Consider the following 21557-nt stretch of genomic DNA (forward strand, 5'->3'; position numbering starts at 1 on the left):
ATACATGTACGTGAAACGTAGCTCGAGCGCACACCGTTGAACGTGTATAGGTGGCGCTGTCGAGCCATTTTGCCACACCCACTTCTGAAACCCATATCAGACGTAAATTTCGCCAGTTCTGAGGTGTGTGCAAAGTTTCATGACTTTTTGATATGTTTAGGCCCTCAAAAAAGCGAATTCATTGGGAAAGTAATAATAATAATAAAATAATAATAATAATTAAAGCTGCAAGCAGCGATGAACGGGCCCTCGCACCCGGGCTCACGCCATCGTGTGGCTTTAGTAAAAAGGTGAACGTTGAGAAATATGCATTTAAACTCATAAACATAAGTGCAATATATCAAAGTTTATTCCATAAGTTGCAATCTTCCTGTTGCCAGCAGGGTGCGCTATCGTTATAATGGAATATTGGCCTTCAGATGTGTTCAAGCCAGGACCCTTATCACACATGTGAAGTTTGGGCAAGATCGGACATTTTATGCCTGAGTTATAACATCTTTTATTCCCATGGCGAGACATCGAACTTCGTCATGGCGCCATGGACACACCTTTTAAAAAAAACTCAAGATCTTCACAACTAAACATCACACAGGTCTTTAGATTAGACTGACCACAAAAAAGACATTAATGTCATAAATTTCTAGGAGTAGTTTGTCACAGTGTAAAATATGTCACTTCCTGTTGCCAATAGGTGGCGCTATGACTATAACTGAATATTGGCATGTAGATCTGTTCAGGTCAAGAGTCTTATCAAACATGTGAAGTTTGGGGCAGATTGGACATTGTATGTCTGAGTTATAGCACCATATTTTTTCATGGCGAATCATCGAAATTTGTCAGGCCGCCATGGACACGCCCTTTAACGAAACCTCAATTCCTTCGCATTTAACATCGCAAAGGCTTTAGATTACACTGACCAAGTTTGGTGTTGATCTGAATAAATCTCTAGGAGGAGTTCGTTAAATACAACCCCTGAAAATGACAAAAACAACACCAATTTTGCAGGGAAAATTAAAAATAACCGACTTCCTGTTGGGATTCGGATTTCGTACCAAGAGACTTTTTTTGTAGCTATTGGTGTGTTACATGTGTTTACCGATTTTCGTACATGTACATGACATGTAGCTCGAGGCGCACTCCATTGAAAGTGTAGGTGGCGCTATCGAGCCATTTTGCCACCCCAATGGAATATAGCCTCCAGATGTGTTCAGGTCAGTACTCTTATCACACATGTGAAGTTTGGGCAAGATCTGATATTTTATGCCTGAGTTACAACAACTTCTACTCCCATGGCGAGACATCGAACTTTGACATGGCGCCATGGACACGCCCTTTAACGAAAACTCAAGATCTTCACAATTTAACATCGTACAGGCCTTTAGATTAGACTGAACACAAAAAGACATTGATGTCATAAAATTTCTAGGAGTAGTTCTTCGCAGCGTAAAATATGACACTTCCTGTTGCCAATAGGTGGCGCTATGACTATAACTGAATATGGGCATGTCAATCTATTCAGTTTCAGAGTCTTAAACCATGTGAAGTTTGGGGCAGATTGGACATTGTATGTCTGAGTTATAGCAACTTCATTTTTCATGGCGAATCATCGAAATTCGCCAGGCCGCCACGGACACGCCCTTCAACGAAAACTCAAAATCTTCGCAATTTAACATCGCAAAGGCCTTTAGATTAGGCATACCAAATTTGGTGTTGATCTGAATAAATCTCTAGGAGGAGTTCGTTAAATACAACGCATGGAAATGGCAAAAATGACACAAAATTTGCTCATAATATTAAAAATAACCGACTTCCTGTTGGTTTAGAATTTTTTCTAAGAGACTTTTTTGTAGGTATTGGAGAGTTACACATGTGTTACGATTTTCATACATGTACGTGAAACATAGCTCGAGGCGCACACCGTTGAACGTGTAATAGGTGGCGCTGTCGAGCCATTTTGCCACACCCACTTCTGAAACCCATATCAGATGTAAATTTTCGCCAGTTCTGAGGTGTGTGCAAAGTTTCATGACTTTTTGAGTATGTTTAGGCCCTCAAAAATGCGATTCATTTGGAGAAGTATAATAATAATAATAATAATACATAAACGGAGCAATTCCAAGAGGGTCCTCACACCATCGGTGCTCGGGCCCTAATAAACGAAGCAGATACAATAGGGTCCTCACACCTTCGGTGCTCGGGCCCTAAATTAAAGCTGCAAGCAGCGATGAAACGGGCCCTCGCACCCGGGCTCACCGGCAGCGAGTGCTTTAGTTAATAGGTGAACGGTGAGAAATAATGCGTTTAAACTCATAAATATAAGTAGATATATCAATGTTTATTCAATATATGTGCCAATCTTCCTGTTGCCAGCAGGTGGCGCTATCATTATAATGGAATATTTGCCTTCAGATGTGTTCAGGGCAGGACTTTTATCGAACATGTGAGGTTTGGGGAGGATTGGACATTTTATGCCTGAGTTACAACAACATCCTATTTCATGGCGAAACAATGAAATTTGTCAGGCCGCCATGGACACGCCCTTTAACGAAACCTCAAGATCTTCGCAATTTAAGATCGCAAAAGGCTTTAGATTACACTGACCAAGTTTGGTGTTGATCTGAATAAATATCTAGGAGGAGTTCGTTAAAGTACAACCCCTGAAAATGGCCAAAACAACACTAATTTTGCAGAGAATATTCCAAATAACTGACTTCCTGTTGGGATTCGGACTTCGTACCAAGAGACTTTTTCGTAGATATTGGTGTGTTACATATGTGTACCGATTTTTGTACATGTACGTGAAACATAGCTCAAGGCGCACTCCGTTTAAAGTGTATACGCACTCCGTTGAAAGTGTATAGGTGGCGCTATTGAGCCATTTTGCCACACTCGATGGAATATTGGCCTTCAGATCTGTCCAGGCCAGGACCCTTATCACACAAGTGAAGTTTGGGCAAGATCGGACATTTTATGCCTGAGTTATAACATCTTTTATTCCCATGGCGAGACATTGAACTTCATCACGGCGCCATGGACACACCTTTTAACAAAACTCAAGATCTTCACAACTAAACATCACACAGGTCTTTAGATTAGACTGACCACAAAAAAGACATTGATGTCATAAAATTTCTAGGAGTAGTTTGTCGCAGTGTAAAATATGTAACTTCCTGTTGCCAATAGGTGGCGCTATGACTATAACTGAATATTGGCATGTAGATCTGTTCAGGTCAAGAGTCTTATCCAACATGTGAAGTTTGGGGCAGATTGGACATTGTATGTCTGAGTTACAGCAACTTCCTTTTTCATGGCGAAACATCGAAATTTGTCAGGCCGCCATGGACCCGCCCTTTAACGAAACCTCAAGTCCTTCGCAATTTATTATCGCAAAGGGCTTTAGATTACACTGACCAAGTTTGGTGTTGATCTGAATAAATCTCTAGGAGGAGTTCGTTAAAGTACAACCCCTGAAAATGGCAAAAACAACAGCAATTTTGAAGGGAAAATTCAAAATAACCGACTTCCTGTTGGGATCCGGATTTCGTACCAAGAGACTTTTTTGTAGGTATTGGAGTGTTACATGTGTGTACCAATTTTTGTACATGTACGTGAAACATAGCTCGAGGCGCACTCCGTTGAAAGTGTATAGGTGGCGCTATAGAGCCATTCTGCCACACCCGGTGGAATATTGGCCTGAAGATCTGTTCAGGCCAGGACTCTTATCACACATGTGAAGTTTGGGGTAGATCGGACATCTTATGCCTGAGTTATAACATCTTTTATTCGCATGGCGAGACATCGAACTTCGTCGCGGCGCCATGAACAAGCCTTTTAACGAAAACTCAAGATCTTCACAACTGAACATCGCACAGGCCTTTAGATTAGACTGACCACAAAAAAAGACATTGATGTCATAAAATTTCTAGGAGTAGTTCGTCGCAGCGTAAAATATGTCACTTCCTGTTGCCAATAGGTGGCGCTATGACTATAACTTAATATGGGCATGTCAATCTGTTCAGGTTCGGAGTCTCATCAAACATGTGAAGTTTGGGGCAGATTGGTCATTGTATGTGTGAGTTATAGCAACTTCATTTTTCATGGCGAATCATCGAAATTCGCCAGGCCGCCACGGACACGCCCTTCAACGAAAAGTCAGGATCTTCGCAATTTAACATCGCAAAGGCCTTTAGATTAGGCATACCAAATTTGGTGTTGATTTGAAGAACTCTCTAGGAGGAGTTCGTTAAAATACAACACATGGAAATGACCAAAATTACACAAAATATGCTCATAATATTAAAAATAACCGACTTCCTGTTGGGTTTAGAATTTCGCTCCAAGAGTCTTTTTTGTAGGTATTGCTGTGTTACATATGTGTGCCAATTTTCGTGCATGTACGTGAAACATAGCTGGAAGGCTGTTGATTTTCTTGGTATAGGTGGCGCTGTCGAGCCATTTTGCCACACCCTCTTCTGAATCCTATATCAGACGAAAATTTTCACCAGGTTTGACGAGTGTGCAAAGTTTCATGACTTTTTGAGCATGTTAAAGCCCTCAAAAATGCGATTCATTCGGGAGAAGAAGAAGAAGAAGAATAATAATAATAAAATATAGCTGCAAGCAGCGATGGCGGGCTCAAGCCGTCAGTGCAACACCACCCCGGTGGCATCGGGAAAACTGTGCCCAGCGGGCATAAGCATTTACAGTAACCCTCTGGCAATCAAATTTTAAGGGATATGGCAGTTAAAGGGTTAATCCAACCCGTCTAGACTTTGAAATCACATACACAGAACAATATATATATATATAACTTTAGTAACACTTTATTTTAATATATATAAAAAATGTATAAGTTGTGCATCGTAGCTGACACCTAAATGAACACATTACAATTGGTTTATGACTGCAAGTCTTTTTCCTCAAATGCTATTGAGCTTCAAATTTGCTTTTGAGCCCATGTGAAAAAGTAGCATAATTTACATATGACTTACAGTTTGTTTTAATAAATATCAAACATTTAATTTAATGGTGCATTATAGCTGTCACCTAGATGAACAATTACAGTTGTTTTTATGACTGTAAGTCATTCTCTTCAAATGCTACTGACGTTAGAAAAGTGTATAACAATATCACATGTAACTTTAGAGACGGTCCCTAAATTTGAGACTCTCGAATGTCCAATGTCAAGCCAACTTTATGCCTGTTTTTGTTTTGTTTTTTACTTTATATTTCTTTTCTCTGTGCCGGATTGCTGATGTCTTTTACCCTGGCATAGATGTCCATCCATCAATTACCAACATTCATCCGCAAATGTCCGAGCGGTCGCGAGCGCGGATGGGAGAATGGCGCATGTTTTATTTTTTTTGAGCTACTGGGATGGTGCCCCCTCTTGGAGTTGGTGCCCTACGAAGACTGCGTATTCTGCATATAGGGAGCGGCGGTACTATCTGGAAGATATATTCCTCAAACCGTTGTACAAGAGGAGGTGATGCTAGTACTTCAAGAATCTCTCAAAACCTATCTGTTCATAAAGCCTATATATAAAGTCTTAATATAGTATTCCACAATATGTTGTGCTATTCTAATATTATTGTGGTTTTTTATTGACATTGTTATTTGCTGTTATTTTTTGTTTTAATATTGTTACTGTTGTTACTTGTTGTACGGTGACCTTGAGTGGTTTGAAAGGCGCCTTAAATAAAATGCATTATTATTATTGTTATTATTATTATTATTATTATTATTATTAGCTGTACACTTGATAAAAAAAAAATATATAAACTTATTCAATTGTGTATGTATATATATATATATATATATATATATATATATATATATATATATATATATATATATATATATATATATAGTGTACAGTTTTCTTTTATTGCATCTTGAAATAAATGTTTCTGAGTTCTGTGTTTGTTTATTTTTTTATTTTTATTTTTTTTATTTTTTTAGGAAGATTACAGCCTTTAATCTCCTCAAAATTAATGTGCATATAAACTATGAACAATTTAATTATAGCTGTATTTATAAAATGCTTACTAATGACTATTAATTTTGGGAGTAGGCTAGCAACAGTTGATGTTGAGGCCTAAGATATTTCTTAAGCTGTAATGATGAAAAAACAACAACAACACCAAATTGCTTTTTTTTCTGCTGGTGATTAAAGAGATGATTAAGTCTCCCCCCCCCCCCTCTCTCTCTCTCTCTGACACCAAGCCCATCCCCTCTCCCACACATTCACACAAACTCAGCACACACACTTAACACACACACACACACACATTACCCAGAGGGACAATGACATCAGATGTATGGTAGTTTTTTAATTTTCTATCATCCATATAGTGTTGTATAGTCATGAAACTATGCATATTTCCTCAGCATGACTTGTCTTCTATGTGTACATTTTGTTGAAGTGTTTAGAAGCTGCACTTAAAAAAATAAAAGACATTTACTGGTTCCTTTTTTACTGTTATTTCAAAAAATCACCACGACAAAACCATTCAAGCTATCCAAAATTCATTCGCACCTGTTCTGTAAGATAAATTCTTTAAACAGTGGTAAAAGAGGATGTGGTGCTGATCCTTCAAGAGTCACTCCAAACTTATCTGTCCATAAAGCCTATAAAGAATTATTCTTAATACACAGTTTTCACAATACTTCAGCATATTATTCTAATTAAGTGAGGGTCATTTTATCAGTAAAATACATATTATTTTTCTTTGAAAGATTTCTATAAATGATTTAAATCATACTTGTTTCTACAATAATTATTTAAAAGTAATCCTATAGCGCCATCTGGTGGCCATTATTGGTACTAAGAATTGCAAGCTTGATTTATATGTTATGATAGTTTTAATTTTATGCTGGCTCTTGAAAATGATAAAGCTATGAAACTTACTGTGCTTCCTTCAAATGATGACTCCTACGTATATAAAAAATTATGAAGAGTTGGAATTAAATTTTTTTTAAAGATTTAGTAAAATAACTATTGTATTTTGTTTATGTTACTTTAATAAATCGCTATGGCCACACCATTTAAGGTATCCTAAACCCATTCGAAATTGAACATCTTCAGTATATGGCTTCATGTTAAAACAGTAAAACAGGTGTGAACTACTTGTGTCTTCTTGGAGGCGAATGAATTCATTTACAGGCTGAGTTTATCATAAATCCACAATAACATTTCTGAGTTCTGTATCAATCTGTGTTGTTGTTTGTTTATTTTTATTTTTTTATTTTTCATAGGAAGATAACTGACCCTTTACTCTCCTTTTTAATAAATGTGCTTATAAACCAAGAACAAGCTATTTATAGCTGTATGGATTTACATTTAAAAAAATATCCTATGGCAATCATTCTAAACAGCTTGAATAAAACCTGTTAATATTTATTATAGACCACTGCAACTGTGTATAATCTAACAAAAAAGTTTATTATGAAAATAAAAGTGTGTACACCAGATAAATTGGACGATAAAGAAATTGCTAACAATAATATAATAGAGCATGTTTTAGGTTTTTAGGCGTTTAGATGCAGAAATGGACAAATCAAATGTAAAATAAAATGTAATTGATTTAATTAAATATAGATTAAGTCTTGTTAGAGCAAAATAATAAATAAATACATACACACATTAAAAAAGCAGCCAAGATTAATGAGTTTAATTTTTTATATAGATTAAAATTGAAGACAGAAGCAGCTGGTATATGCGGTCAATTAATATTAAAATCCAGTAGATCCACTTCAGATTTATTTCTCAACAGTTTATGTTCACTTGGCTGTTTTCGTTTATATTAGCCAAGCTATTATGTGTTTTGAAATAATCTTGTCCGTGATGTGTTCGTTCTTACGACGAAAGGCAGAATCATGCAGCTCGAGAGATATATGTTATTCTGCCAGTCGCGCTTTCAAATAGTCTTGCGCACATAAACGGGTCACAAACACCTGTATTTAGCTCGTGTTGTGTTATAATGGGTGTATAGTGTGCATTTATGGCAATAATTTATTTTAAAAAGCTCTTAAACAAGAATAAATTTGTTTGTTTTGAACTTGTGACACTGTGCGCGCTGATCGGAGGCAGTGATTTCAGATAGGCAGCCGCGAATATTTCATTATCACACAAACAGTTCAAAAACATCTTAATTTAGCTCTTGGTGTGTTCTAATTGGTGAATTGTGTGATATCGCTGCAATACTTTATTTTTAATAGCTATAAAACAAGAATAAACTCGTTTTTCTGAGCTCATCATTCCACACGCTCCTGCTCAGAGCGGTGATTCATCTCTCGTGTTTCTCACGTATCACTGACCACACATCCATTATTAATGAGCCCTGACCTGGTAATAATCATATATGTTGGTTTAGCTTGTCAGTGTGAATTAAATCCAAGTATTATTTTGTATTTTAACCGATTTAAAAGTGAAACCAAAAGAGAGTCTCCTCCCTTTTTTAGTTCAGGATATGCACCTGTAGGGGCGCAATTTCTCTCAGACAATGGAAGTCTAAGCACACACACTCAAACAGAGGGACAGAGTGAGATGAGATGTCTGACAGTTTTTTAATTTTCTGTTATCCATACAGTGTTGTAAAGTCGTGAAACTATCCATATTTACTCAGAATGACTTTTTTTCTGTATGAAAAAAGGTTTTGAAGTGTTTGGAATTTAAAAATGCAGGACAATTAATAATTTCATTTTTACTGTCATTTAAAAAAATCACCACGACAAAACCATCCAAGCTATCCAAAATCCATTGGCAATTTAAGTTGTTTAAAATGTTTTGGCATCATGTAGACAAAGTTTGGTGTGTATAGTGTTACTCTCCTCTGAGCAGTATGCATTAATTCACAGCTAAATATAAAAAAAAATCCACATTCAAATCAAAATAGCTGACTTCCTGTTGATCGTAGCTGATGACTGTGAATTAGAAAGTTGTCCGTCTTGATAAGAACAATTTATGTACCAAGTTTGGTGTCTGTAGCTAAAACTAACCCCCCCACTTTTGACAAAAGGTGGCGCTATAGAGTGCCTCATTCACGCCCTTTTAAAAGCTTTTGCCATTGTCTAGCTATCACTAATACTGATATGTGTTTTGAGTTTCATGTAAATCTGAGCTTGCTGTCTGCCTCAAACTCACCATAACAGAACATTCAAGTTTGACACGTTGCCATGGCAACACTATATCAGATATCAATATCCCCACAACAGATTTACATCGTCCGTGTTTTGTCATTATTCTGATGAAGTTTTAAGTAAATCGAGTAAAAATAAGATGCTGAATTCAAAGCATTTGGAAAATGACACACTTCCTGCTGCCAGTTGGTGGCGCTATAACGTTGACTCTTAATAGTCACATATATACAATCAGTATCATACAACGAACAAACCCATGAAGTTTGATCAAATTCAGGAAATGTATGTGGATGTTATTAGACATTTCCTGTTCCTCATTTCTCGCCATAAGTTCCACGCCTCGCCACGGGCAAATCGTTCGAGATATCAAAAATCCCCTCGCAATTTTTCATCCACAATGTCTTGAGATCATGTTCACCGAGTTTTGTGGCGAACGGGTTGAAAACCTCAGAGGAGTATTTCAAATTCCAGAGCATGCTTTTTTTAAACAGCCCTGAATAGCTGACTTCCTGTTGGGCGGAGCCTATGACATAAAGCGCGAAAGTTGTTCAGCTCAATGAGATCTACAAGTGTACTGAGTTTCATATAAATATATGCAAGTGTGTGTGAGCTATGGTTCAAGATTTCTGACTGTGTTCCAGGGGGCGCTGTAGAGCCCCTGTGCCACGCCCGGGTCCCAGCCTCTGCGGCGTCCTGATGGCCGCAGATTCCAATGTGTGTGCCAATTTTCAAGAGTTTTTGAGCATGTTAAGGCCCCCAAAAACCCCCGGAAGGTTTAATAAAAAATAAAAAAAATAATAATAAGAATAATCCTTAGAAGAACAATAGGGCTCTTCGCCCCTTCGGGCTTGAGCCCTAAAAACAAAGCAGATACAAGAGGGTCCTCGCACCTCGGTGCTCGGGCCCTAATTAAAGCTGCAAGCAGCGATGAACGGGCCCTCGCACCCGGGCTCACCGGCAGTAAGTGGCTTTAGTAGATATGTGAACGGTGAGAAATATGCATTTAAACTCAGAAATATAAGTGGAATATGTCAAAGTTTATTCCATATATCTGCCAATTTTCCTGTTGTAAGCAGGTGGCGCTGTCATTATAATGGAATATTGGCCTTCAGATGTGTTCAGGCCAGGACTCTTATCGAACATGTGAAGTTTGGGGAAGATTGAACATTTAATGCCTGAGTTACAACAACTTCTCTTCCGATGGCGAGACATCAAATTTTGTCATGGCGCCATGGACACACCCTTTAACAAAATCTCAAGATCTCCACAATTTAACATTGCAAAGAACTTTAGATTAGACTGACCAAAATAAAATGTGGATGTCATAAAATTTCTTGGAGTAGTTATTTACAGTGTAAAACATTGACACTTCCTGTTGCCAGCAGGTGGCGCTATGACTATGACTGAATATGGGCATGTAGATCTGTTAAGGGCAGAAGTCTTATCTAACATGTGAAGTTTGAGGCAGATTGGACATTGTATGTCTGAGTTACAGCAGCTTCCTTTTTCATGGCGAAACATCGAAATTTGTCAGGCCGCCATGGACACGCCCTTTAACAAAACCTCAAGATCTTCGCAATTAAACATCGCAAAGGGCTTAAGATTACACTGACCAAGTTTGGTGTTTATCTGAATAAATCTCTAGGAGGAGTTCGTTAAAGTACAACCCCTGAAAATGGCAAAAACTATGCCAATTTTGCAGAGAAAATTCTAAATAACCGACTTCCTGTTGGGATTCGGATTTCGTACCAAGAGACTTTTTTGTAAGTATTGGTGTGTTACATGTGTGTACCGATTTTTGTACATGTACGTGAAACATAGCTCGAGGCGCACTCCATTGAATGTGCATATGCACTCCGTTGAAAGTGTATAGGTGGCGCTATCGAGCCATTTTGCCACACCCAATGGAATATTTGCCTTCAGATCTGTTCAGGCCAGGACCCTTATCACACATGTGAAGTTTAGGGAAGATCGGACATTTTATGCCTGAGTTATAACACCTTTTATTCCCATGGCGAGACATCGAACTTCGTCACGGCGCCATGGACACGCCTTTTAACAAAATCTCAAGATCTTCACAACTAAACATCACACAGGTCTTTAGATTAGACTGACCACAAAAAAGACATTGATGTCATAACATTTCTGGAAATAGTTTGTCGCAGTGTAAAATATGTCACTTCCTGTTGCCAATAGGTGGCGCTATGACTATAACTGAATATTGGCATGTAGATTTGTTCAGGTCAAGAGTCTTATCCAACATGTGTAGTTTGGGGCAGATTGGACATTGTATGTCTGAGTTACAGCTACTTCCTTTTTATGGCGAAACATCGAAATTTGTCAGGCCGCCATGGACACGCCCTTTAACGAAACCTCAAGTCCTTCGCAATTTAACATCGCAAATGGCTTTAGATTACACTGACCAAGTTTGGTGTTGATCTGAATAAATCTCTAGGAGGAGTTCGTTAAAGTACAACCCCTGAAAATGGCAAAAACAGCACCAATTTTGCAGGGAAAATTCAAAATAACCAACTTCCTGTTGGGATCCGGATTTCGTACCAAGAGACTTTTTTGTAGGTATTGGAGTGTTACATGTGTGTACCAATTTTTGTACATGTACGTGAAACATAGCTCGAGGCGCACTCCGTTGAAAGTGTATAGGTGGCGCTATAGAGCCATTCTGCCACACCCGGTGGAATATTGGCCTGCAGATCTGTTCAGGCCAGGACTCTTATCACACTTGTGAAGTTTGGGGAACATCAGACATTTTATGCCTGAGTTATAACATCTTTTATTCCCATGGCGAGACATCGAACTTCGTGACGGCGCCATGGACACGCCTTTTAACGAAAACTCAAGATCTTCACAACTTAACATCGCACAGGCCTTTAGATTAGACTGACCACAAACATTACATTGATGTCATAAAATTTCTAGGAGTAGTTCATCGCAGTGTAAAATATGTCACTTCCTGTTGCCAATAGGTGGCGCTATGACTATAACTGAATATGGGCATGTCAATCTGTTCAGGTCAGGAGTCTCATCAAACATGTGAAGTTTGGGGCAGATTGGTCATTGTATGTCTGAGTTATAGCAACTTCCAGTTTCATGGCGAATCATCGAAATTCGCCAGGCCACCACGGACACGCCCATTAACGAAAACTCAAAAGCTTCGCAATTTAACATCGCAAAGGCCTTCAGATTAGGCATACCAAATTTGGTGTTGATCTGAATGAATCTCTAGGAGGAGTTCGTTAAAATACAACGCATGGAAATGACAAAAATGACACAAAATTTGCTCATAATATTAGTAATAACCGACTTCCTGTTGGGTTTCGGATTTTGCTCCAAGAGACTTTTTTGTAGGTATTGGAGAGTTACATGTGTATACCGATTTTCATACATGTACATGAAATGTAGCTCGAGGCGCACACCGTTGAACGTGTATAGGTGGCGCTGTTGAGCCATTTTGCCACACCCACTTCTGAAACCCATATCAGACGTAAATTTTCGCCAGTTCTGAGGTGTGTGCAAAGTTTCATGACTTTTCGAGCATGTTTAGGCCCTCAAAAATGCGATTCATCTTAGAGAAGAAGAATAATAATAATAATAATAATAATAATAATAATAAACGGAGCAATTCCAAGAGGGTCCTCACACCATCGGTGCTCGGGCCCTAATAATAATAATAATAATAATAAACGGAGCAATTCCAAGAGGGTCCTCACACCATCGGTGCTCGGGCCCTAATTAAAGCTGCAAGCAGCGATGAACGGGCCCTCGCACCCGGGCTCCCCGCCAGCGAGTGGCATTAGTAAAAAGGTGAACGGCGAGAAATATGCATTTAAAGTCATAAATATAATTGGAATATATCAAATTATATTCCATATATGTTCCAATCTTCCTGTTGCCAGCAGGTGGTGCTATCATTTTAATGGAATATTGGCCTTCAGATGTGTTTAGGGAAGGACTCTTATCGAATATGTGAAGTTTTGGGAAGATCGAACATTTTATGCCTGAGTTACAACAACTTCTCTTGCTGTGGCGAGACATCAAATTGTGCCAAGGCGTTATGGACACGCCCTTTAACAAAAACTCAAGATCTCCATAATTTAACATTGCACAGGTCTTTAGATTAGACTGACCACAAAAAAATTACATTTCTGTCAAAAGATTTCTAGGAGTAGCTTGTGGCAGCATAAAACATGTCACTTCCTGTTGCCAGCAGGTAGCGCTATGACTATAACTGAATATGGGCATGTAGATCTGTTAAGGGCAGAAGTCTTATCTAACATGTGAAGTTTGGGGCAGATTGGACATTGTATGTCTGAGTTACAGCAACTTCCTTTTTCATGGTGAAACATCGTAATTTGTCAGGCCGCCATGGACACGCCCTTTATCGAAACCTCAAGATCTTCGCAATTTAACATTGCAAAGGTCTTTAGATTTAACTGACCAAGTTTGGTGTTGATCGGAATAAATTTCTAGGAGGAGTTCGTTAAAGTACAACCCCTGAAAATGGCAAAAAAAAAACGCCAATTTTGCAGAGAAAATTCTAAATAACCGACTTCCTGTTGGGATTCGGATTTCGTACCAAGAGACTTTTTTGTAGGTATTGGTGTGTTACATGTGTGTACTGATTTTTGTAAATGCACGTGAAACATAGCTCGAGGTGCACTCCGTTGAAAATGTATAGGTGGCGCTATGGAGCCATTTCGCCACACCCAATGGAATATTGGCCTTCAGTTGTGTTCAGGCCAGGACTCTTATCAAACATGTGAAGTTTGGGGAAGATCAGACATTTTATGCCTGAGTTACAAATTTTATTCTCATGGCGAGACATCAAACTTTGTCACGTCGCCAAGGACACACCCTTTATCGAAAACTCAAGATAATCACAATTCACTATCGCAAAGGCCTTTAGATTAAACTGACCATAACACAATTTAGATTTTATTAGATTTCTAGGAGTAGTTCATTGCAGCATAAGGCATTCACTTCCTGTTGCCAGCAGGTGGCGCTATGACTATAACTAAATTTGGGAATGTTGATCTGTTCAGGTCAGGAGTCTTATCAAACATGTGAAGTTTGGTGCAGATTGGACATTTTATGTCTAAGTTATAGCAACTTCATTTTTCATGGCGAAACATCGAAATTCGCCAAGCCGCCACAGACACGCCCTCAAACGAAAACTCTAGATCTTCGCAATTTAACATCGCAAAGGCCTTTAGATTACACTGACAAACTTTGGTGTTGATCTGAATAAATCTCTAGGAGGAGTTCGTTAAAGTCCAACCTCCGGAAATGGCAAAAATGACAAAATTTTGGATGAGAAAAAAAATAATAACTGACTTCCTGTTGGAATTTGGATTTCGTACCAAGAGACTTTTTTGTAGATATTGGTGTGTTACATGTGTGTACCGATTTTCATACAAGTACGTGAAACGTAGCTCAAGATGCACTTCGTTGAAAATTTATAGGTGGCGCTGTCGAGCCATTTTGCCACACCCACCTTAGCAAACCATTGCATACCTAATATTTTTCCAGCTCTGACGTGTGTGCCAAGTTTCATGACTTTTCGAGAAAGTTTCAGAAAAATAATAATAATAATAATAATAATAAACAACACAGAAACAAGAGGGTCCTCACACCATCGGTGCTCGGGCCCTAATAATAATAATAATAATAATAATAATAATAATAATAATAAACGGAGCAATTCCAAGAGGGTCCTCACACCATCGGTGCTTGGGCCCTAATAAGATCACCACAGTGGACAAGCACCAATAAGATGATATGACAAACCTGTGGAATCACACATCAATCTGATCTACAGGTGCAATTACTCTTGCTCTCCACTATTAGTGTGGCAACGTTTGTACTACATTTTATGTACGCCGCATGATATTGTAATCCAAAAGTGACATGCCCATGTAAACTCACCCCTGAGTATCTGGTAGAGGAACACCTTGATGTGATCGGTGGTGAGAGGCTGAGGGGAGACGATGACTTTATGCAGGTCACTCTGCATGAGCTCAGTGATCACGTATCTACACCACAGACCCAGTTAAGAAAACACCTGACCTGCAAAACATCTACAGCCACAATAACAACATCTGCTATGAGGGAAAATAAAACATGCTGGAAACTAGTAATGGGTGAAATAAACAAATGTGTATCTCACGGTACATTAAAGGGGTGGTTGATTATGATTTCACTTTTTGAAAGTGTCCGATATAGAAGAGCGTACGCTGTCTGCATTCAGCTCATAATCTCCAAAATGGCCTTACGGTGAAGGAATTGTTGAATAAATAAAGTAGTTATTTTTGTTTTCTTCGCATACACAAAGTATTGTCGTCGCTTCATAATGTTACGGTTGAATCACTGATGGCAGATGGGACTATTCTGACGATGTCTTTCATACTTTTCTGGACCTTGAAAGTGTAATATACTTGGCAGTCTATGGGACATTCACAATGTTTTTATCCAAAAAATCTTCAATTGTGTTCCGAAGACGAACAAAGCTTTTCATGGGTTAGGAACGACATGGGGGTAAGTGATTAATGACAACATTTTCATTTTGGGGTGGAGTATCTCTTTAAAGGATTTTAAATGCACGACATGTAGGCCTCTGAGAAGACCTTTAATTCACGGCAAACCGTTGATTTTCCAGCTTATTCCATGGTCATTTGCAAAGTCAGGTAGTTCAAAGTAAGTTTAATGACCGTTGTATATTAATGTCCTGCTTTAATTGATGCACACACACACACACGCACATAAAAGCAGTGAGAGAGAGATGTCGAAGATTGAAGATTGCGCTGTGCACAGACAGAAACTGTCCTGTGACTTTAATTAATAAAATAGCATAGATATTAGATTGTCACATTATATTCCTCAGCAACGAGGTAAAATAGAAGTAACTAGTTTTGGTCCATTTACACTGAAATGCGAACTTAAGCAGGGTCTGCAGCATTTTCGAAAGTCTCACATTTTTGAGTGTTGAAAACCCCCTTAATAGTGTAAACGACAGGCATAACTGTCGCAAAAGTTATGCGTTTTAAAATGAGAATGCACTAGTCTTAAGGGGGTCGCACACCGGAAGAGAAGCACAGCGCCACGTCACGTAAAATTCAAACACATTGTTTTCTATGAGTGTATGCACACCGGCGGCGCTATTTGATCTGAAGGATACATCTCCTCAAAGCAGTCGATTTGTGGAGGTTGGAGAATGTCTTGGGCAGACAGCACCTGCCAAAGCAAATTCCCATCATTACAAAAAACATGAAATCAAGTTCCAAAACTCTGTAAAACACACACACTTTTTATCTCAATCTATTAATTATATTTCATTGTATGCCCACCTACCCACCCATCCATGCATGCATGCATGCTTTCTTCCATTTTCCATCTGCAAAACTTACATTGTCATGTTTAAAGAAACACAGCATCCGGAGTTCCCTGAACACACGTTTGCAGGAGACCAGGTTCTGGAAGACATTCGGCATTTTCTTCAGAGCCACCTTACGTCCATCCCGAGGGTCCGTCACAGACCTATCAATGCAAATGGACAGACAGAGTTTGTAAAACTTAACACCACTGATCAAAATTTGTGTTTAGTATCATTTTAATTAAACTTTAAAACATATTAAAATGGTAAAGAGTTTAATAAATGCTGCTTGGGTGAGCATGAGAAAATTCTTTCAACAAAATCTTCTAAAAATCTTACAGATCCCAAACTTTTAAACAGTAGCGTAACTACATGACAGATAGTCATCATGAGTCAGTATGCTGGGATGACAGGAGGACTTACCAGACCACTCCAAACGCACCATAACCGATAGGCCGATCAGGCTCCATCTCAGCAGGGCTTGGAACCTCACTTGCTGGGTTACTGTGAGGTTGCGGGATGGCCGCCCCTCCGCCGGTGCTGCCCCCGAGAGACGCCGGGTGCCTGGGTGTCCCAGCAGGTGCGTTGGGTCCAGCTGGATTTGGTGTTGCGCTGAGGCCCGTTGAGGTAGTGCCGGTCGTGGTGTTGACACAAAAATACTTGTGACTTAACTCTGATCCAGGGAACATGTTACCACACACTGTTGGCCGTGAGGATCCATGGAAAGCCATCCTACATCAAAACAAACACAGGTGTGGAATTATCATTAAAGTGATTTTCCACCCAAAAATTTCTAAAGATTTCTATAGTATCTGTTGTCAATACAATGGAAGTTAATGGGAACCGAAACTGTTCAGTCACCAACATACTTCAATTTTTTTTTTTAAATTTTTTGGGTGAACTATCCCTCTAAATTTATTAATTTGATTATCTGAAGCTCAAAAGTAGTTTAATAAAACCATAAATTTCGAGACATGTACCAAACTGACGGCAAATCCACACTAAATTTTTCTGGAACACGAAATTAATAAAACAGGCATTATCCTCTGAAAATCTTCACATCCAATTAAATTCATGAATCTCATTCAAATGCCAATCGACACTGATGCTCTTCATAACCAAACTTCAAGTCTGAATATGTGGGATGTAAAATGACATTCAAATTCTGCACCGCGGTTTCCAGTGAATGATGCCTTTTATTTCTGCTTGCTCCTCACACATAGTTATCATATGACTTCAAAAGAAAAATATAAGGAAAATCAAACAAGTTGTTGAGCCCATCTTCAGTTCCTGCAGCAGCATTGCAACAGTGCAGCTCAGTGATAACCTTTATTCACGTGCTCGGTCGGTGGTCTGAGAGCACGGTTATCTGGGATATCAGTGTGAAAAGCCACCAAAAACATGTGCTTGCAACATGTCTGAAAAAAAAAAAAAAAAAAAAGTTTCACATCACTCTTGTTCCTCATCTTTGTTCGCAAGCTGCTTAGTCCTCTAGTTTTTCCTCTTTTTCCTTTCCTTTATTGACATAAATTTTGGGTTTGGCAAAGTTTGCTGCTTAAACTGTTGTGGTTTTCATTCCCATTGTTTCTAATAATTTTGTAGGGTGATCAGATGCATGCTAAATAATTCCTAAAAGCTTAATTGGACGAAAAAATGTACTTTTCACAACAACAACAAAAAAAAAATGATGTTTTTTGATCCTGACACCAAATGAGCAGCTAACATTAACCAGAGAGGTTCGACTGCAGTGAAGACGTTTTCAGGACGTCCCAGAGTGTCCAGCAAGCACCAGGACCGTCTCCTCCTGAGGAATCATGTCTCCAGTGGTGCAGAGCTTGCTCAGGAACGGCAGCAGGTTTGTGTGAGAGCATCTGCACACACCGTGAGGACAAGACTTTTGGAGAACAGCCTGATGTCAAGAAGGGGAGCAAATAAACCACTTCACTCCAAGAAAAATGTCAAAGACAGACTGAAATTCTGCAGGAAGTACAATGATTGTACTGCAGAAGACTGGTGCAAAGTTATTTTCTCTGAAGCTCCCTTCTGACTGTTTGGGGCATTTGGAAAATCGATTGTTGGGAGAAGAAAAGGTGAATGCTGCCATGAGTTTGTGACATGCCCACAGTGAAGTATCCTGAGATCATCCATGTGTGGGGTTGCTTTTCAACCAAAGGAGTGGACTCTCTCATAATTCTGCCCAAAACACTGCCATGAATAAAGAGTGGTATAAAAAAGGCCTGCAAGAGCGATTTCTTCTTCCAATGATTCATGCTGAGGATCCGTGCAACATGTCACAAAACAAGAGTGATAAAGAAGTGGCTCGAAGATCATTGCATTGAAATTCCCTGGATCTCCATCCTATAGAGGACCTGTGGTCAGTTCTCAAAAGGCGAGTGGTCAAGCAGAAGAACACAAATTGTGATGAACTCTGAGGAGTAATAGAAAAGGCAAGAATGGATCGCCATCAGTCAGGATTTGGCCTACTTACTAATATCCAGCATGCCAGAGCGAACTGCAGAGGTTATGAAGAACAAGGGTCAACACTGTAAATACTGACTTATACATTTTTTTTTCTGTGCCTTGAAACATATGCTTATTATTTATGTTTCAGTATACCATAAAAAAACATGTGGAAAAGATCTAAAAATACTAAAGCAGCAAATTTAACAAAACACAATATATATTCCTGCCAAAACTTTTGGCCATGACTCTGTGTGTGTGTATATATATCTCCAAGCTAGCAAGCTACCCCAGCAAAGACACGACTCGTTACTAGGCTAGTATGTAAGCTTCTGTAACCCCTTCCACATACCACAGCGGTCTGCCTACATGTATCTCAATCTTCTACATTTCAGTTTCTTAGAATTTCAAGCCAGTTAACTCTTGTATAATGTAACTAACGCAACCCCACCAGCTGTTAACTCCGATTAGCTAGCTAATTAATCTGCTCCGTGACCTATATATGATGTTTTATACATACAAATGAACCAGTTCAGTGCGAAAACAATAACAAAGTGAATATAATCCAACCTAATGCACATAGCAAATAAAACGTGAGCTGTAACGCTGACAAAGGCCGATGATGTAGGTCTGTTGTCTGCAGATGTTTGTAAAGTTAGCTTTAGCACAGGGGCTAACCTCTCGGAGCTGACGGAGCGGCGGCGGAGCTCAGATCTTCATGACGGACCACAGCGCTCTCCCCGCATCTCTACTCGCTGTGAATCCTTCTGCAGCAGCTGGTTCCGAACCTGAACTGTCTCGCCGTGTTCCTCTCTCTCTGGTCTGGAAATCAGCTGTTGGAAATAGCGGTAGTGAGCGAGAAGGAGGAGTTGAAAGAGGGGGATGGAGTGGAAGAAAGGAGGGATGAGTGTGTGGGGGAGGGGGGACCACTGGTGTAAACAATGCGAGGGACACAGTTTCACCACTCACTGCCATCTGCTAATAACACACTAACTGGGCTTTACTGGAACAGGGTTTATTTATTTATTTATTCATTCATTGGTTAAAAGGGGGTGGGGGTGCTATAAGGTCTCATTATAATTAAAAAAAAAAAAAATCATGATCTATCTATCTATCTATCTATCTATCTATCTATCTATCTATCTATCTATCTATCTATCTATATACAGGTGCTGGTCATAGCATTAAAATATCATCAAAAAGTTGATTTATTTCACTAATTCCATTCAAAAAGTGAAACCTGTATATTATATTCATTACACACAGACTGATACATTCCAAATATTTCTTTCTTTTAATTTTGATGATTATAACTGACAACTAAGGAAAATCCCAGATTCAGTACCTCAGAAAATTAGGATATTGTGAAAAGGTTCAATTTTTAAGACACCTGGTGCCACACTATATTCAGCTAATTAACTCAAAACACCTGCAAAGGCCTTTAAATGGTCTCTTAGTCTAGTTCTAGGCTAAACAATCATAAGGAAGACTTGACAGTTTTCCAAAAGACAACCATTGACACCTTGCACAAGGAGGGCAAGACGCAAAAAGTCATTGCAAAAGAGACTGGCTGTTCACTGAGCTCTGTGTCCAAGCACATTAATAGAGAGGCGAAGGGAAGGAAAACATGTGGTAGAAAGAAGTTTACAAGCAATAGGGATAACCGAACCCTGGAGAGGATTGTGAAACAAAACCCATTCAAAAATGTGGGGGAGATTCACAAAGAGTGGACTGCAGCTGGAGTCACTGCTTCAAGAACCACGACACACAGACATATGCAAGACATGGGTTACAGCTGTCGCATTCCTTGTGACAAGCCACTCTTGAACAACAGACAGCGCCAGCAGCGTCTCGCTTCAAAAAGGACTGGACTGCTGCTGAGTGGTCCAAAGTTATGTTCTCTGATGAAAGTAAATTTTGCATTTCCTTTGGAAATCAGGATCCCAGAGTCTGGAGGAAGAGAGGAGAGGAACACAATCGACGTTGCTTGAAGTCCAGTGTAAAGTTTCCACAGTCAGTGATGGTTTGTGGTGCCATTTCTGTTTTCTGAGGTCAAAGGTCAACACAGCCGTATACCAGGAAGTTTTAAAGCACTTCATGCTTCCTGCTGCTGACCAACTTTATGGAGATGCAGATTTTATTTTCCAACAGGACTTGACCCCTGCACACAGTGCCAAAGCTTCCAGTACCTGGTTTAAGGACCATGGTGTTCCTGTTCTTAATTGGCCAGCAAAATCGCCTGACCTTAACCCCATAAAAAATCTATGGGATTGTGAAGAGGAAGATGTGATATGCCAGACCCAAGAATGCAGAAGAGATGAAGGCCGCTATCAGAGCAACCTGGGCTCTCATAACACCTGAGCAGTGCCACAGACTGATCGACTGCATGTCACGCTGCATTGCTGCAGTAATTCAGGCAAAAGGAGCCCCAACTAAGCATTGAGTGCTGTACATGCACATACTTTTCATGTTCATACTTTTTAGTTGGCCAAGATTTCTAAAAATCATTTTTTTTGTTTGGTCTTAAGTAATATTCTAATTTTCCGAGATACTGAATTTGGGATTTTCC

The 21557-nt window shown here is 39.2% G+C and overlaps 2 protein-coding genes across 3 annotated transcripts in view; one reads left to right on the forward strand and one right to left on the reverse strand.

Moving 5' to 3' along the window:
• Positions 1-193, forward strand: part of LOC113053989 (GTPase IMAP family member 7-like) — a 3572-nt gene extending 3379 nt beyond the window's left edge. The window contains exon 4 of the mRNA XM_026219187.1: positions 161-193. Within this exon, the coding sequence (XP_026074972.1) occupies positions 161-193 (33 nt within the window). The remainder of the gene's footprint in view (positions 1-160) is intronic.
• Positions 194-15007: 14814 nt separating this feature from the next.
• On the reverse strand, positions 15008-19900 carry LOC113047984 (serine/threonine-protein kinase NLK2-like). Of its 2 annotated transcripts, none has more exons than XM_026209472.1 (5): positions 19563-19900; positions 16952-17260; positions 16563-16692; positions 16334-16389; positions 15008-15191 (listed from the first exon to the last, which is right to left on the reverse strand). In XM_026209472.1, the coding sequence occupies exons 2-5, from the start codon at positions 17257-17259 to the stop codon at positions 15023-15025; spliced, it is 663 nt and encodes a 220-aa protein (XP_026065257.1). In that variant the 5' UTR covers position 17260; positions 19563-19900; the 3' UTR covers positions 15008-15022. The 2 variants fall into 2 exon arrangements, with proteins under 2 accessions (XP_026065257.1, XP_026065250.1); XM_026209465.1 differs by having other exon boundaries at positions 19667-19899.
• Between the last annotated feature and the right edge of the window lie 1657 nt (positions 19901-21557).

Source organism: Carassius auratus, chromosome 3, assembly GCF_003368295.1.
Source record: "Carassius auratus strain Wakin chromosome 3, ASM336829v1, whole genome shotgun sequence".
NCBI classification, from domain to species: domain Eukaryota; kingdom Metazoa; phylum Chordata; class Actinopteri; order Cypriniformes; family Cyprinidae; genus Carassius; species Carassius auratus.